Source organism: Mus musculus, chromosome 9, assembly GCF_000001635.26.
Source record: "Mus musculus strain C57BL/6J chromosome 9, GRCm38.p6 C57BL/6J".
In the NCBI taxonomy this organism is placed as follows: domain Eukaryota; kingdom Metazoa; phylum Chordata; class Mammalia; order Rodentia; family Muridae; genus Mus; species Mus musculus.
The window spans coordinates 50,720,920-50,739,660 of NC_000075.6; the positions used below are offsets into that span (position 1 = coordinate 50,720,920).

The 18,741-nt window shown below is 45.4% G+C and overlaps 1 protein-coding gene across 9 annotated transcripts in view; it reads right to left on the reverse strand.

Moving 5' to 3' along the window:
* The window catches only part of Dixdc1 (DIX domain containing 1), a 76,851-nt gene extending 58,168 nt beyond the window's left edge, over window positions 1-18,683 (reverse strand). For 4 of the 9 annotated variants that reach the window (XM_030244427.1, XM_006510451.4, XM_006510455.4 and 1 more), the window contains exon 1: window positions 6,867-8,125. In XM_030244427.1, the coding sequence (XP_030100287.1) occupies window positions 6,867-6,926 (60 nt within the window). In that variant the 5' untranslated portion in view covers window positions 6,927-8,125. Of the gene's footprint in view, window positions 1-6,866; window positions 8,126-16,724; window positions 16,838-18,346 lie in introns of those variants that run through there. The other 5 variants (NM_001374656.1, NM_178118.2, XM_017313439.2 and 2 more) reach the window with 4 other exon arrangements.
* Window positions 18,684-18,741: the final 58 nt, after the last annotated feature.

Genomic DNA, 18,741 nt, shown 5'->3' on the forward strand with positions numbered 1-18,741 from the left:
ATTATATATGCAGACAAAACATATACATAAAAATAGATCATTTTTTAAAAGATGTCAATGTATGGATAATTCTAGAGAGAGAGAGTTTTGATGCTAGCTCCGAGTCAGGCCTCAGAGGAAAGAGAAACAGAGGCAGCAGTGGTCTCTGCTGTCTAAGCACAGTTTGAGTCTCAGAAGGCCCATCAGTCCTCGTCTCCATAACTTTCCTCCGTGTACCCTCTAATCTGAGTCTAAACTCGCAGTGTACACAGTTCTATCCACATCTTCTTCTGGGCAGGGGCCCTTGACCTTGGAAGCCATCTTGCTGCCAAATGTAACTTTCCTTCTGTTTTTCTTTAGGATCCGCCCTTCCTCCCCTTGGCCCTCCACCCCGCCCCGCCCCGCAGGGGACGGAGATCAAAGGCTGTTTCTGCAGAGGATTTATTTGGTTAGAGCTGCCAGAGCAGGGGGTAATTTCCACCAGGGAACTTCGTGGGACCCACTGTTCCTAGTGTGAAACGTCAGAGTGGTCTGTGACTCCCTGTCGGCCACCCGGAGAGCAGCAAGTTTTTCTGACAGGCCAGAGACAGTGCAGAAGAACACTGACAGGCACACAAAAGACAATTAGTTTAATAGTGATGCCAGATTCCTGTTTAGAACTGAGACCCCCCCCCCCCAGCAGCAGAAGGTGGAAGGACAGCCACAAGAAGTTCCTCAGATACAAAAGCCAGGATAAGTTATAACGGGGCTAAATTCAGTAGGAAAAAAAAACCCACAATACTGTATTTCTTTTCTATTATTTATTTAGGTTGTTGTTGTTGTTGTTGTTTTGATACAGGGTTTCTCTGTGTAGCCCTTGATGTCCCAGAACTCACTCTGTAGACCAGGCTGGTCTTGAATTCAGAGATCCACCTGCCTCTGCCTTCCAAGTCCTGGGACTAAAGGTGTGCGCCACTACTACCCAACTCTTTTCTATTAGTTCTTTTGGTTCTTTGCTGAGCCAGTGTTCTTTGTTCATTGTCCTTGATGGCTAAGTTGGGTCAAATAAAAGCATCATTGAAATTTCTTCTTCCTCACATGGACAAGGCCATTCATATCAATGTTCAGCTTTGTGGCCAAAGGATCATATAGGAAAAAAGAAGAACTAGAGTGTTCCAAAGGATAGCATTTCATAAACTTATCATAGAATTTCCATTAACTAGAAGCTCCGTCAACGGTCTCTGTTTTTTCATGAATACGAGTTACGAGGTAAGTGCTCAATAAATGCATGACAGCGACTCAGCTCATCTATCTGTAGTCAATCAACCCTAGTCTAAGGCGTCTCTTAGCTTAGAAACAGAACATCTGGCCCACCCCGAGCACTTTGATACTGGATTCACCCCCTTACCAAATGTGGCTGATGAAGGTTATGTGTATGACCACTTTAATGAGGATGAACTTAGGGGCCAACGCAGAAATGCCTTCAGAAAAGTGTGTGTTTGAGCCGTTGGTCTCCACAGCCAGACAGGACCCAGCTCCAGCTCTGCAGACGAAGTGTTACTAGCATCAAGCTCTCAAAACGTCCTGGGGGTGGGGGGTGGGGGTGGCACCTGGCAAACTGTGCCCTATCACGGCTCCACAGCTGGGTCTGCCCATCACGGGGCACCAGGAACACAAGGCTCCCTGATAGCTGCTTCCAGCCAGGGAGCATCTGTTGAGCTGGCATTGGCGCCAGTGGGGAACAAAGCCAGCGAGCCTGGGTGGGTGGGGGTGAGGAAGTCAGGCTGGGAGGTGGGGGGCTTTGTTACATTAAATACTTAACCGGGCCTTTAATTTCTACAGCAAAGCACTGAGGGATTCACTGTGGAAAAGGCTGAAAGCCTCTTTTTTTGGCCCGATACTGCAATGCTACTCCACGGAAAGCATGAGACACTAAAGAGTGATGCTCCCAGCAGGGACTCTGCCTGTCAGTCAGTTCTCTTCCTTACTAGGTATCTCTGGTACAGGGTGAGGCTAGACCAAGGCTCACTCTGTTTCTCAGGGAATACCAAGCAGATGGATTCCCTGCCCCCCCACCGTTCTTTTTAAAAAACAAAACAATTATTTATTTATTTATTTATTTATTTATTTATTTATTTATTTATTTATTTGAAGGGGGACCTGGGGGTGTGGGCGAGTGTACAACTGTCATGGTTCGTGTGTGGAGATCAGAGGACAACTTGCAGGGCCTCAGTTCTCCCCCTCTAGCAGGTAGATTTTAGATCTGAAACTCAGGTCGTCAGGCTTGGTGACAACTGCCTCTCTCTCCCGACTGATCCATCTCACCACCCTCGGCTCACCCCACCCCTCATTTTTATAAACAAGGACTCATGTGGACCAAGCAACCCTCTGCCTCAACCTGCTGAGTAGCTGCGACCGCAGCACGGTGCTACAGAAGTCACACATGTGAACCTGACGGCGGGTTTCAATAGGATTCCTTTCCTATTTGGAGGAAAAAAACCTGTCAGTTCACGTTGTCAGAGAACTGGCTTCACACGGACCAACTTTTTCATAAGTCACTCCCTTGGCTTTTGGCCTCTCAGCCAGCTACATCATATCTAGGCAGAAGTTCGCTCTTTCCCACAAGAAACATGTCTGTATTACCACAGAGTTCCCAAGAATGATACTTTCTTTATCTTCGTTGGTCTGTGAGCTCCATTAGGGAACAGACTCTGTTATTTGGCTTCTATTTCCAGAGGCTGGCACAGTGCCTGGTAAACACAGTAACTCAGTGAGTGTCTGGTGAGTGATCGCCTGCACGCGTTTATCAGCCAAGCGCTGGGTGGAAAATCTGGCCTCAGTGTACACAAAGGTGGATAAACACTGCTTCTTTTCATGGTTTTATTAATTAGAAGGTATCTATACAATCTCCCATAAACATTGCTCCTGTGTGACATTTATAACCCTAAGCATTCTACTGGGGCTTTTCCAGTAGGTTCTGTCTCTCTCTATAAAAATTTCAATGGCTGTATACATTCCCCTCATCCAATGAAAAAAAAAATAAACAAATGCTTATTCATCAGACCACATTATAATTGTAGGTCTATTAAAATGTTTCCAACTCAAACACCAAAGTTTTTAAAAAGAAGTTTATCCCCCCAGGAAAAACACTAGCAGAAATTCCTACTGTCAATGACAATGTTACTGTGACAGTACCCAGCAGTTTGGACCAGGTGCTGTGGAGTGAGCCTGCAGCTCCAGCACTGCGGAAACCGAGATAGGATGATGAGGAATTCAAGGTCATCCTTAGCTGCAGATGGAGTTCAGGGCCAGCCTGGACTACACAAGACCTTGTGTCAAAAACAGCAGGGCTAGGGAGATGGCTAAGTCGGTGAAGTGCTTGCTATTTAAGCATGAAGACCTGGGTTTAGTGCCCACCTACCTACATACAAAGCCAGGCACAGTCGCATGCAACTGCAATCTTAGCACTGGACAGGCAGAGACAGGTGGACTCTCCAGGGCTCACAGGCCAGACAGGCTAGCTGACCCAGTGAGCTCCATGGTCTATCTCAAAAAATAAGGCAGAGATCAACTGAAGAAGACATCTGACATCAATTTCAGAGCTACACAGAGAGAGAGAGAGAAGGAGAGAGAGAGAGAGAGGGAGAGAGAGAGACAGAGACACAAAGACAGAGACACAGAGACAGACAGACACAGAGAGATACACACAGAGATAGACAGACAGAGAGAGAGACAGAGACAGACAGAGAGAGACAGACAGACACACACACAGATACACAGAGATAGACACACACACACACACACAGAGCTTTGAGGCAAAAGCATAATGGAGAAGTAAAGAATTATAGAAAACCCATCATAGCCAAAGTGAGTTACCAATGACAACAGCTAAAATCTATGGTTAACTCACAGTGAACATTAACCAGGTCAACACAAGAGATTGCTTTAGCATCACTGGCATGAGTCAATTCTGTGACTTCTTTGCCAAGCCTGCTGACTCTAGGTGGGACTCTGCGTGTGTGTGTGTGTGTGTGTGTGTGTGTGTGTGTCTGTCTGTGTGTGTGTCTGTGTGTCTGTGTGTATGTCTGTCTGTGTGACTGAGATTCTGTCACACACGGTTATATTTAGTGACATATGGAGTGAGAAGAGACCAGCAGTAAATAGAGGGAAGCCTTGATTCAAAGGGCAGAGCTTCTCTCTGCTGCTGCTGGCTTTCCTTATAATTAACCAATTAGGGCCATATCCCTGCTTCCTGTGGGAGTTTTCTCTGCCGTGGAGAATGAGGCTGCAGCCCTAGCCACACAGACCTATAATAAGCCATCTGGGTGATGAAGGCTAGCTTCAGATACTCTTAGAATAATCCCCAAGAGGTGGCTGAATAAATGTGTGGTATTCTTAGCCTCAGTACAAAGACTTTCTCAGAGGAATTAAGTGTTTTCTGACACTATCTTTTAAGTGCTCAGTTACAGTCTTATCATATGATGCTAACAAAAGAGATTGATTATTACTGGGTCTATTAAGCAACCTTGAGTCTGGAAGATCAAACAGGGCTCCTACCAACCTTCCCACTGACTTTACTCAGACTGTTATTCACTAGGATGGCTATATGTGATAGTATATGTGGAGGGAAATGAAGAAAATGTATTCTGTATGTGGAAAGATTTACGTTAACTAAGGGATCATTCAAATTTAACCTATTCATGATATCTGTATTATTTAGAGGCACAAAATCAAAAGTGCTGTTTTCATTTTCAGAGTTCAAATCGACTAAGGAGAAAATGTACATTGGTTTGCAGAGAGGGCAATTTATGGGATGGGTAGACAATTCCAATATCAGTGAGGCCAAGACACATTGCTGAATTGTTCTGAATGGAAGAATTGATTATAAAGTTGTCTGAGTGTTGTTTTTAGGAAGACTCCATTACCACCACAGGGGGTAAAATTACCTTCCACTCTCCTGTCCCCTTGTTTTGGAAGAAGTGAATGTTAGGCAACATTCATGTACAGAGACACAGAAATGACAGCCAGGCCGCTTTGTTCTTGTGTGGGTCTTTAGATGAAGACTTAGAGATGGAGAAGCAGCAGAAAGCACGGACGAGGACTTGGCTCTGTGCCAGCTGGTGTCAGAAGGTGGGTTCTGACACCAGTGAGCTGGGCTAAAATAGAAAAGGGGGAGAGGCCAGGAGAGGACCAAAGGAGGTTTTACCCCGACTAGTGAATGAGCAGGATTTACGCAGAGAAGGAGCAGAGAAGGCCCTGGGGCTGAGAGTGAGGGTAGATGACTGAGAATCCTGCAGACACTAGAAGAGGTGTGCTTCCTGGCTTTTCTGTGTTCACCTCTGGGTCTGTAGCTCTTTGTTAGCGATTCCCTTACATGTGTTCAGTCAAGAGTGATGGGAAGACGAGGAGGCCTGCCGGGCAGGCAGGATACAAGCTCTGCCCTTTAATGAAGGTTGTGACACCCCTCAGCCAAAGGAAAATTCCAGCACAGTTGGTCACAGTGGCAGAATGTTTCCATTAGATTTTTTTTTTTCTGTGTGTGTCAGGAATAAGGCTGGGGCACAGGGGCCAGGACTGGGGAAGGTTCTAAGGCAGGTCAGAATGTAGGATCTCCTAATTAGAAACAGGGATCAAGGGGGAAGCCTGCCGTGCAGCTGTAGAAAAAAAAAAAACCTACATGGAAATTCATGAGAATAGCTGGTTGCCTCTAGGGGAAAGGTTGGGAAGGGGGTGAGAGACGGCAAGGGCACAAAGGCTCGTCCATCTTGTCCATAATGTTAATATTTAAGAAGAGAATGGGTTTAGGATGTAGCTCAGTGATCAAGCCCCTAGTCATACTGCAAGGTCCTAGTTTCAGTCACCCCTGCACACAGGGCTGTTTATATTATCTGACTAAAAACTGATTCTAAAAACACAAGGGCTGTTGTAAAGGGTGGAGGAGTGGAGTACTGGTAAAACACCTTGGTAGCATCCCCAAGGCCCCCACCACACACACACACACACACACACACACACACACACACACACAATCTGAAATTTAAGAAACCCATAGAGAAGGGAAAGGTGAACTGAGGGAAAAGGCAGGAAGCCATGACCAATAGCTTATGCCTTTGCGGCTGCAGGCCTAAAGCAACCAAAGGATGACTGAGGAGCAAACAAGAGTAGCCTGAGTCACAAAAGAAGCAAATGGAAGAGGTAACAGAATTCTGAGAGAAACTTTTGAAGAGAAAACAGAGCCTGCTTGGGTCAATCCTGGCCCACCTTTCCTGTCAGGTTGCAGCTCCCCACCACAGTTCTCACAGAAGGGAATCACACTAATATTAGCTCCTGAAACTGGGCCTGAGGCCCAGGTTGGTCCTCTCAGCCAACCTTGTCCTCCTCAGTGGTGGAGAAATCTAATGTGCATGATTCAGGAAATTCGCACGTGGATGTGCAGGATTCAGGAAATTCACCCCTCATGTGGACCACCCACAGTCTCCTACCCTCTTTCAAACTTTCTACCAATGCCACGCCACCGCACCCCTCCCGTGACTCATCCGCTTAGCGCCTGAAATAGAGCTCTGCCGCATCTGTTCAGGGCTTCCCTCTAGGATGTCCCTGGAGAGTCCCTGGGAGGCGTGGGGACCACCTTTTCGGCAAGAAGATGCCTTCTGAGTCCGTAGTCCTGCCTGCCCTTCCCACCTCGGGAAGGTACTCAATCCCTCCAGTTTAGAGGAGGCCCACCGCCTTTCTGATGTCCTCGGGTTGATGCATCTGCACCACACCTACCTCCTTGACTCTACCACCCAGGCTCTTAAATGGGCTCCCCGGGAGGATGCCCCTCACCGCCCCCCAGGATTCCCTTCGGGAGATTAGGCGGGAGGCGCGGGGTGACCGGGAGCTGGGGGTGGGAGGAGCAGGGCAGTTACCTCATTGAAGCCCTCTTGCAGGACGTCCAGTAAGTTCCCGCGGGTCAAGCAGGCTAGCATTGTTCCTGCCGCGGGGCTTCCCGGGTGGGGTCACGCCACCGTCTCTTCCCTCTGTACACAAAGGCGATCAGCTCAGCTCCCTGGGAGCTCTCTGGAGTCCCGCATGCCACTTACTGGAAACCTAGACCCGAGCCAAACTAGCGGCTTGCACTGGGCATGCTCGCGCGCGGGCTGCAGCCGGAGGGGCCCGGCGCTGTGCTGGTTCCTATAGAAACAGCAGGGCGCGCGCTGCGCACAGGCAAGAGGCGCTAGCAGGCAGCCCCGGGTCTCCAGGGAGTGCGGGGAAGCCGTGGGCGCGCACGCAGGCTCCGCACGGGTGCTCGCAACGAGCATTCACACACGCGTGAGCACACACACACATCCGCGCTGACACAAGCGGGCTTGCCAGCCTGAGCATATGCCTGCAATCACTACACTGCACGTTTGGAGGCGGGCGTCCCCGAGCGTGTGCACGCACATACACGCACATACACACACACACACACACACACACGCACACGCACACGCACACGCACGTACACACACACACACACACACACGTATGTAGTCACTTTGCTCATTTAAGGCTGCAAGCACCTCATCACAAGGTGGGTGGGGAAAGGAGTGAGTCACAGGATTACCCCACCCACCCCTTACTCCATTCTCCAGACTAACAGCAACCTTTTTCCACGCAGGGCTTGAGAGTGAGACAACCAGCAACCTTTTCCCACTCGGGGTTGGAGAATGAAGCAATTTAAATAAGAGGAAATAGAATGACAAGAAATAACAATAAAAAGGGGCCAGAGGAGAGAGGCTGGGGCTGGGGCTCTGTAAGTAACTGTAGACTATAAGTAACTGAACAGCGCTAAACAAATCATACCATCATAATAGAAACGTCAGAGGCACACCAAGGATCTTCTATCTTTTTTACAAAATAAATGCTAAGGGGTAAGATTGGGCACGATGGCTCAGGGGATAAAGGCTCTTGTAAAAGCTTGACACCTGAGTTCAATCCTGGAGCCATGCAAAGGTGGAAAGGGAGAACTCACATCTCTCGGGCACAGGCACACATTACGCTCACCCCCCCCACACACACACTAATTAATTGGTTTTATAATAAAATAATTTCTAAGAGCCAGCATGGGGGTATACACCTATCATATGCATGCACATACACGCGCGCGTGCGCGCGCGCGCACACACACACACACACACACACACACACCAGATCAACACTCTAGAGGTTCTAAGTCCAAAGCTAGCCTGGTCTATATAGCAAGTTCCAGGTCAGCCACATATAGTTCCAGACCATATAGATGAGACCTGCTCTTGAAAGAAAGAAGGAAAGAAAGGAACACATACTTTATAAGTGAGTTTTAAAATAAAGCACCAAGAATGCCCTTGTACATTGTCAGGTAAAAGCATCCACCCTTGGGTGTAACAGAGCCTCTTTCTCGTGTGGCCTGGCTGAGGTCACAGCTCTGATGTTTATTTTTAAGAACACTAGTCATTTGCATGCTTGGACTAAGTGATCTTAAAAAAGAAAGAAAGAATGAGAGAAAGAAAGTCCATTTTACATTCCATCTTGTGATCCTAGACAAAAGGGAGAAATTACAGTGTTAAGACCCAGAGGAGATCAGAGCCTTGTCCAAGGACACAGCTGGTCAGGGACACGCAACTCAATAATCAAGGAATTACAAACCATTTTCTAGCCATCCTGTATCTCCCTCAGACTCCATTAGGACCTCAGCAAGAAAAGTCTATAATGAGCCTACTAAATCATATTTAACCCAATGGCCTCCTCCTCGGGTCACTAGGGGATAAGAAAACCCTTACTTGGGGCAGCCTGACTAGATATCTAAAGCTGCTAAACACAAAGTTCTTCTGGGGAAGAAAAAACAAACAAAGTGCCTTTGACCACAAGAAGCAGGAAGCTGAGTGTCAGCCTGCCCTGAGCTGGTCGCTCAGCTGGTTAAATCCTGACTGTTCCACTCAGGCTGAAGCCAGAGGAAAGCAGTAATACCAAGTGAAACCGATCCTGAGCGCTCTGCAAGTCAGAGACCTCTCTGTCCTCCACCAGCTAGCCAGGGTGGTTCACCAAGACTCTCTACTGTTCCTTCAGTCCAAGGCAAAATACCACCAGGAGACTCACTAACCCATGTTTAAGACAATGGGGCCCTTTATGAGCAGACTTGCAATGGCATAGAATTGCACATGGCACATCTACATACCTAATGATGAAAAACCAAAATGTTCAGTTTATATAAGTCAGTTTGGGCATCAGAGGGAGGCCTACAGACAGTCATCCATGCCAAGAAATCACGGTTTCTCAAAACTCCAGTCTTTGATGGGAACAACGCCTGGGAGCTCAGTGCTTTGGAGAGAAGACTTACAAAGCAACCGATTTGCTTATCATTTTGGTCTTTTGAGGCAGGGCCGTGGGTAGCCCTGGCTGGTCTCCAGCTGCCTAAAAAGCCAAAGATGACCTTGAACTCCTAGTCCTCGTGTTTCTGCCTCCCAAGTGCTGGGATTACAGACACGTAGTACCATGCCTAGATATAATCGATGTATTTGTGTGTCTGTGCTATGTGTGTGAAGGTCCCCTTTGGAGATCAGACACCAGAAGAGGATGTTGAGTACCCCGGGGTACAGGATGTTGAGAGCAACCCAGTGTGGGGTGATGCAAACCAAATTCGGGTCCTCTGGAAGAGCAGTGAGTGCACTTAACTACTGTGCCATCTCTCCAGTCCCCATACTGAATTTCAAATCTTCAAAATAGAGATCTCATTTGGCCCATTACCTTATTTCATGCAGGGAAGAGACAACATCAGGAGAGGTGCTCACGGTCACTCAGTAAATCATTACAGTGGCTGAGATCTAAATAAAGCCCTTGGAGGCCTGAGCTCATGTCCTTTTCAATAACCCTCCACGCATGCTAGAGGGCATCAGGGTGCTCGACAAATGACTTGTTTTAAGGCATATGACAAAATAAATAAATAAATACATAAATTGTATAGTTCCTAAGTGACTTGTTTTAAGGCATATGGCTAAATAAATAAATAAATAAATAGTATAGTTCCTGAAAACCTAGGGAAGTAGTTTCTATTATAACTTTCTAAGATGGAAATATGCTGTCCAAAATAGTGGTTTCTAGCCACATGGGCTACTGAATGCTTGAAATATAGCTAAGGCAACTAGGCAACTAAAATTCATGTAAATATAGATGACATAATTTCAAAATATTCTGTTTCAGACTATTGAGACGTCTCTTCAAACTATAATAGCTCAAATACAGTGTGTATCTTTTTTTTAAAGATTTGTTTGTTTGTTTGTTTGTTTGTTTGTTTATTATGAGTACACTGTAGCTGTCCTCAGACACTCCAGAAGAGGGAGTCAGATCTTGTTATGGATGGTTGTGAGCCACCATGTGGTTGCTGGGATTTGAACTCCTGACCTTCAGAAGAGCAGTCGGGTACTCTTACCCATTGAACCATCTCACCACAGCGTGTATCTTATGATTAGAAACAGCACAACATTTCTGTTGGTCCATATAACGTAAAATTGCTCATAAACTATGTCTCAGAGGAACATGAACATATTCTGTTCCAGGCTCCCTACTCCATGCTACTGCAATGTCAGTAAAGAGCTGGGACAGTAAGTGGGTCAGATTGGAAGTGGGTTAGAACAGTGACTGGGGCGATAATCCATACAGTGCAGTGCCTGTATATGGGATAGCCACAAAGCACTCTGGGAGCTGCACCCCCTTCCTTCCACTGCAGCAGGCCTGGGCGGAGGCAAGGACTAACTGCAGCAAACTGCTTTCCACAGGTTCCTGCTTCTCTCAGAGTCTGCGTCTGCTGGACCTCAGTCAGTCCTGCATCAATCTTACCAGCAATGGCAAGTACTTCCACAGACTAAAAGCCACTCAAATCTCTAATGGAATAGCAAAATTGATCTCATTTCACTATGTCCCATGTCCTATAGGAATCAATAATATGTATACGTGTGATGGTCACAATTACAGTGAGCAGTTGATATTTACATATGAAGAGAGGTTAGGGGGTAAAGATTTTTGCTCCTGACCTAATTACTAAGTGGTGAAGCCAGGAACTGAACCTATGGCTACAGGTGCCAAGGAAGCACTCTGGCACTGAGCTCAACCCAGCAAAGTATTTTAATCTGATGCTTGCAACACAGAAGGTACTAACCCAGTGTTCCTAGATGAATGAATGAATGAATGAATGAATGAATGAATGGATGGATGAATGAACCAGTGAAAGAAACATTAGAAAAATGTATTCAAACCATCTATTAATAAATGTAATAACATGTTTGCATAATTAAGACATTAAGCCTTAAACAAAGCTGTCATTTGGTGAAAACACTGCCTGTGACTTCTCTCTGTGTAAAACTAAAATGTGTGAGATTCACACCTATGAAAAATTTAACATAGTCACTACAGCTGTCATTCATGATGAAAAGAAGCAGAAAGGCAGCTTACATAAACCAATGTTTAAAACTGACAATGAGACAATCAATGACCCTCTGAAATCATTTCTTAATCTTCCTTTTATTTCCTCATACCATCTGGGATCTTTAAGGGCCTCATGCTTACAATTTCTTTCACATTTACATTCAGAGACAGCAGCAGCGGCAGCACACACACACACACACACACACACACACACACACACACAGGCTTGTACCCAACAGCCAAGATAGCAAACATGTCCTAGCTTCTAAACTGGGTTTATGTATGTGTGTATGTATTTACTTATTACAGTGCTGGGGGCCGAGAACCCAGGGCTAGGTAAACCCTCCACCCCTGCACTTCAAGTGGCTAAACTGCTCTTTTGTCTCCAGATTCTCACTTGCCAGTCTATATTCATTCCAACCACTCTCAGACAATAGATTCGTCTTGCTACCCCAGGGCCCGTTGTCTTTGCACACTTCTTTTCTGCAGCACATCAAATAGAAATTCTTTGTGTCTGGCTCAGAGGGCTTCCCCTGGGATTGCCTCTGTTTAGGCTAGAAAGCTCCCTGATCACCAAGGCTCATTCTCACCTCTGAGTTTTCACACTGACTCTCCACTGGCTTTGAGTGTCCCACATTCTACTCTCCTGCTCCCCACATCGTTAGCTCACCTCCTCCAACCTTTGTCTCTCTGTGAAACTTCTTTGACCACACTTTTTGGTTTCGTTTGTTGGTTTGTTGTTTTGTTTTGTCTTTTGCCTCTTTTCCTCTTCCCTTTATTCTTTTAGTGTTGAAAATGAGTCAGGGCCTTTGTGCGTGTTAACTGAGCATGCCACCACTGCCCTCTGTGACCTCTTGTAACCACTCTTGATTAGAGTCTGTCTTACTCATCTTCACACCTCCCTGGCTTGTCCCTGCTCAAATGTTTCTCCTGGTCCTTCTCTTACTGCTCTATTTTAAATGACAATACCACCTCACACCCACACTCCTAGGTGTCTCTCCTGATGTGTTTTTATTTTTCCCAGCAGCCTTCGCCATCACCATGGCGATTCCCCATTCACTTGTCCTTTCCTTGTGGGGCAGTGGGTGGGTACTTACATATGTATGTAGGCACTCATGTGCTGGTGTGCTCACACAAGTAGAGGCCAGAGGTCAGGGTCAGGCACCATCACCTTGTTTTTTGAGACAAGGGCTTTCACTGGTACTTGGGAGTCAGCAATTAGGCTAAGCTGGCTGAGGAGCCAGCTCCTGGAGGCTCCCTGTCTCTGCCTCTTGATTATAAGAGGACACTACTACACTGGCATCTTCACAGGGGTCCTGGGATTGAACTTAGCTCCTAGAGCTTGCTTTACTGAGCTATCTCCCCAGCTCTCTTCCCGCCCCCCCCACTCTCCCCCCTTCAAGGATAACCTTATCCTGGCTATCCTCCTGCCTTAGCCTCCCAGGTGCTGCATCTGAAGGCATCGACCACCACATCTCGCTTACTGTTCATTTATCATTAGCGTCTCCTGCTCATAAGTAAACTTGTACAGGACTTCTGTATGTTTTGCTTATTCCAGAACTAAAAAGACTTAGAGTCTGGCACATTGTAGATGCTAAATACAAAACTGGCTGAATTTCTCAATCCTTTTCTTTTGAAAATGAAAAGGTCATTGTGACTGGGTGGGAACCTCGGTGGTTTAAAGCGTGGTATTACTCTTGCAGAAGACTGAGGTTAGGTTCCCAGCACCCACATGGTGACTCACAAGCATCCATAACTCCAGCCCATGGGATCTGACATCCTTTCTGACTTCCATGGACACCAAGCACTCATGCTGTGCACATACATACAGATAAAAAAAATACTGAAATACATAATACAAAATAAACTTTCCAAAGATTCAAAGATCAAACTAGGCATGGTGGCACATGCCTGCAATTTTAGCACTGGGAGGTAGCTGCAGGAGGATCCAGAGTTTAGTATGATCTTTGTATATAGGGTGAGTTCTAGGACAGCCTAGGTTATATAGAACTGTCTCCAAAAAAAAAAAGATAATAAAATAAAACAAAACTCAAAGGTCCAAGCCAGGCCTAATAGCACCAGCCTATACTCTCAGCTCCTTGGGAAACTGAGGAGGTTCACATATTCAAGGTCTCAGTAGGTTACAGAGGGTTCAAGGTTAGCCTGGCAATTTAATAAGACCACACTTCAAAACAGTGAATTAAAGGGCTGATGATGTAGCCCAGTGGTAAAGTGTTTGCTAGGTATGTATGAGAACCTATTCAATTTCTGTCACTGGAAAAAACAAACAAACAAACAAACAAACAAACAAACCCAGATAAATGCAAAGGTCTAGAACCTTCAGTGCTCTATCAGTTAGTTCTTAATCACGGTGAGCCTAAGGCTATGGGTCTTTCCCTGTCTCTTACTGTATTCTCGAGACAAGTATAACTTATGGTAGCCTCTTGTCATTTCTTTTCACTTATCCATGCACTCTTTTGTTAAACAAATGTTGGCTCCTTATTCTATGTTTATGTACCAGGCACTATTCCTTTAGCAAAATCTTGAAGAATGAAAGATCCACTCATATATACAGGTCATATACTGAGGTAAGAAACCAGGGTTGAGGGCAGAATAGACAACCCGAGAACACAACATCAGATGAAAGGAACAGAGAACACAGGGTGGATGTGACAGCCAGAAACGGGCAGAAGAAAAAATAGGAGAGAGTGGTGAGAGACTTGGGTAGAATGTTGCCAAAGTAACCATCAGACAGCAGGGCTCGGTATAAATCATGCCCGAGCAGATTCGCCAAAGCAAACGATTCAGAAATGCGTTCTACAATTTTTTTTTTCCTAAATCGAGGGTCAGGTTGTCTGCCAAACATCCATCATTGACAACTGGACCAAGACAGCGACATCTGGTGGATGTTGTGGAAGTGGCTCAAGTCTCTCAACTAGGAAAACACTGCTCCCATGCTTCTCTGCCTGGCCCATCACCACCGGCCTCACTGTTACTAATTACACTGGTAAAACCTAGCCTTTCATTAGGGCTCAGCATCCTCACGTCTTGGAATCCATATTCTGATGTTCAGCTGCCCTCTGAAGGATGTGCGCAAGCTCTGAAATCACCATTCTTCCTTATTCTGTAGCATGCTCATACCTGGATAAATGGAGCCAATTTACTTTGCATTCAAGCAACAAGAACCACTTTTGCATTGATAAATAATCCAAAACGTGCTCTTCCTCCAAGGACGTGGCTGTGAGCACTAGGCTTTCTTTTCGACCCCACTGACATCAGGGCAGTAGGAACAAGACACAACTAATCACTGAGTGTATTGCCACATTGATCCAATTAGAATAAGTTACGTTTAACTTTTTCTTCCTGTGGAGAAGGGTTCTATAGCCTGAAAATGTTTCCTTTTTTACTCTGTTTGAAATATCTGGTCTGGAGACCAGATATAGCTCAATGGTTAAGAGCGCTGCCATTGCAGGGAATCAAGAGTTCCATTTGACTTCCAACTCTCTCTCTCTTTGACTTCCAACTCTCTCTCTCTCTTTCTCTCTCTCTCTCTCTCTCTCTCTCTCTCTCTCTCTCACACACACACACACACACAGAGAGATAAATAAAATGTTAAAACCAAAGTCCTTCATTAAAACACTATCAAATGACTCTATTATAATGTTATTTAATATGCAAGATGTATTATTATACATAATAAAATTTTGGTTTAAGGGAAAAATAAAATACCAATCTATAATTTAAAAAGTTCTTATCTTTTTAAAACAGTCTTACATTGGCTTATTTTCTTCTTTAAATATATGGATGCTTTGCCTGTTCACTACATGTGTTCCTGGTCCCATAGAGATCAGAAGAGGGCATCAGATCTCTTGGAACTAGATTTAAAGGCATCTGTGAGTGCTGGTTATCAAACCCAGGTCTTTTGCAAAAGTAGTCAGCGCTCTTAACTGCGGAGCGATCTCTCTGGTCCCCAGGTTGCTTATTTTCAATGTGATTGGTGGAGAGATTCAAAACTTCAATGAACAGGGACTGATCAACAGTCAAGATGATTATAGCAAATCTGGCCATGGTAGTGCATACTTTTTTTTTTTCCCACAGACTTCATTGGTTCTACAATGATCAGCAAAGACAATGTTAAATATCACTCCAGGGGCATCAATGTAGATGTGAAAAGCACCCTTGGAAAGTGGTAGTGCATACTTGTAATCCCAGATCTTCAAAGGCTGAGGCAGGAGATTTGCCTCACTGTGAGCTATACAGTGATTTTAGTGCCAGACTAGGATACATAACAAAACTCTTCCTCAAAAGGCCAACCAAGTAGGGGCTGGAGAGATGGCTCAGCAGTTAAGAACCCTGGCTGGGGGCTGGAGAGATGGCTCAGTGGGTAAGAGCACCCAACTGCTCTTCCAGCGAAGGTCCTGAGTTCAAATCCCAGCAACCACATGGTGGCTCACAACCATCCTTAATGAGATCTGACTCCCTCTTCTGGAGTGTCTGAAGACAGCTACAGTGTACTTACATATAATAAAAATAAAATAAATTAAAAAAAAAAGAACCCTGGCTGATCTTCCAGAAGACCCAGGGTTGATTAGTAGCACCTATATGCCTGCTCTCAGCTGTCTGTAACTTCAGTTCCAAGGGACTGAACATCCTCCTCTAGCCTCTGTCAGCCCCAGGCATGTGGTGCACAGACATACATAGAGGCAAAACACTCATATACAAAAAAATAAAATAATAATAAGACTCAAAGACAAATATACATATCATGAAGTTAACAATATCAAAGTTTGCATATAATGGGATTTCACAGAAAACATTTGCATAAATGAACAGACTAGGATAATGACTAGAATATTCACAGTTTGCTTCTGGATAGGAGACTTATAGGGTAGGGGTTCTTTTGGGGACAGGATTTCTCTGTGTAACGCTGGCTGTCCTTGAACTCATTCTGTAGCCCAGGTTGGCTTCAAACTCAGAGATCTGCTCCCAAATGCTGGAATTAAAGGTATCCATCACCACCGTACTACCCAGCTAGTTCTTAAGTTTTTAATCATAATTTGCTATGTTTCTCAAATGCTTTGTAATTAACATTATTTTTGAACAAACTATTGAGATCTTTTAAATAATTCATATATACTGATTAGAGTTTCCCAATCTCTCTCTGGTTTTATTAATTCCAAATATATATATATAATGAATTGATGCTCTAGAAATGAGGTAGAATTTCTACAAGAACGAGGAGCAAGAAAGGAAGGCAATAATGTCTTGTTCTAGGCTCTACACAGAATAGCACAGGCATTCCTGTAAGGTCACCACCACACTCCTGACAATACACAGGCACTTACAGAGGGCGCTCCAGGCATAGAGGAGTTACAGACTCTCATAACCACTTGAGTCCCCATCTTCAGATTCCCTAGAAGATCCAATTCAGGGCCACCTTAAGATAGGAAAAGGAGATCTGTGAAAATACATAGTCGGAGAAAATTCAAAAGCTAAATTAACTTAGGAGGAGTCAGTGCGCTCCCTTTAATCTATTAACTTAAGTCATCTTAAAGTGTCAGATTTAGAACCCTGATGAGCAGCTAAGATATTGTAATGGCAAGAGAGAGAGTCATCTCAGCTGCATACTTTTTCCTTTTATTTGTCTGTGTGTAGGGGGTAGAGGCAGGTGGTTGGTGACCGTGGAGGTCAGAAGATGGGATGGATCTCCTGGAGCTGGAGTTACTGGACGTCGTGAGCTAACTCAGGTCCTTCGGAAGAGCAGTAACCACTCTTATAGCTGAGCCACCTCTCTAGTTCTTCAGGGACACTTTAAAACAACTTTAACTTAGGTTTTCACAGAGATAAGAAGGATGCTTTCCTGACTCCACTTTCCACCACCTCCCCCGACATACAGTCTTTCCCACATACATGTCCAAAACCAACCAACCAACAAACAAACAAAAAAAACAAACCATGGGATTTATTCAGATAACCAGAAGAAATACCAGATTATCTGCACCAGACACATTTTTCACTCTTCAGAAACTTCTTAAACTCATTTTTATTTTTACCCTCAGGAACGTTTAACTCCCGACAGGAAGCATGAACTTTGAAACAGGGTGTGGGGGGTTGAGAAAGGGTCCCATGTAACCCAGGCTGGCCTCCAATTTTCTATGTAATAGCGAATGACTTTGAACCCCAGATCATCCTGTCGCCACGTTCTAAGTGGTAAGATCACAGGTACACACACCACACCTGGCTCAGCATTTAAAATTCTACAGCAGAATTTGTCTACAGAATTTTATGTTAACATAGTGTTGCCTATGGCATTTTATTTGACCCTCATGGTTAAGAACCCTTGAAAAGGGTTATTTTGTTTACCCCCTAACTAACACATAGAAAATAAGCCATGGAGTTGCCCTACCAATTTGCAGCGAGGGTAGTCTTCCACCCCACCTCTTCTAAACCCTCTTGCACTAACTAGGTCGGTGTCAGAGAAAAGGCCTAGCAATTGCAGTAAAGGTGGCGGTGGTGGTACGACGACGACAACGACAACGACTATTGAATTTTATGCGATACTACAACCGTTGCAAATTTGCATTGATTCTCTGTAAGGTTGATAATAGCAACACTAATGTGCGGTGTGAGTGTGTGCGTGTGTGTGTGTGTGTGTGTGTGTGTGTTGCAATTCCCTTGTCAGTACTCTACTCATCTTCAGGGAATCACCCTCTTATTGAACCAAAAAGTATATTTGGGGAGAATGGCAGGACGGGTTAAGCAAAGGGAATGAGTTACAGCTCATCTCTAAGCTCTAACGTCTTAAGCAAGAACTGCACACTAAGACTCTACAGGGTTCAGAGAGAGCTTAGACCGAAAAATTTTTCCCTTCGCACCCTCGTTTCTGCTGCACGTCCCTACTTCCGATCTGGAGGCTCAACAGGTGGTAATGACATTTCTCAGCTACTCACCACTTTTCGGCACCTACCTCATAAACTATCGGCCCGTTTGGTTCAGCATCTTTCCGGCTAGCCGGCACTTTTACGGAGCTGCGCGTTCTTGCTGCCATGGCGACCCGGAGGCCTGCGTCGCTCGGGCCTGCCTTTCTTGGACAAGAGCCAGCCCTAGCAAGCCTTGGCTCCGCTCCTGCCCTCCAGGCCCCGCCTCCAGCCGACCTAGAACCCGCCCCTACCACTCTGGACCCGCCTTCCAGCCTCCAGACCAGAACTCCCTACCAGCCGCCAGCCCCGCTTCTCCTTGTTCCCACCCTGCTCATTTAGTCCCGCCTACTCCCCGTCTTCAACCAATGGGAGCTTGCCGTCTGTTCACAAATCCATACCCCAGCCTTTGACCTTCAATAGTGTGGGCTGGGACACCTTATAA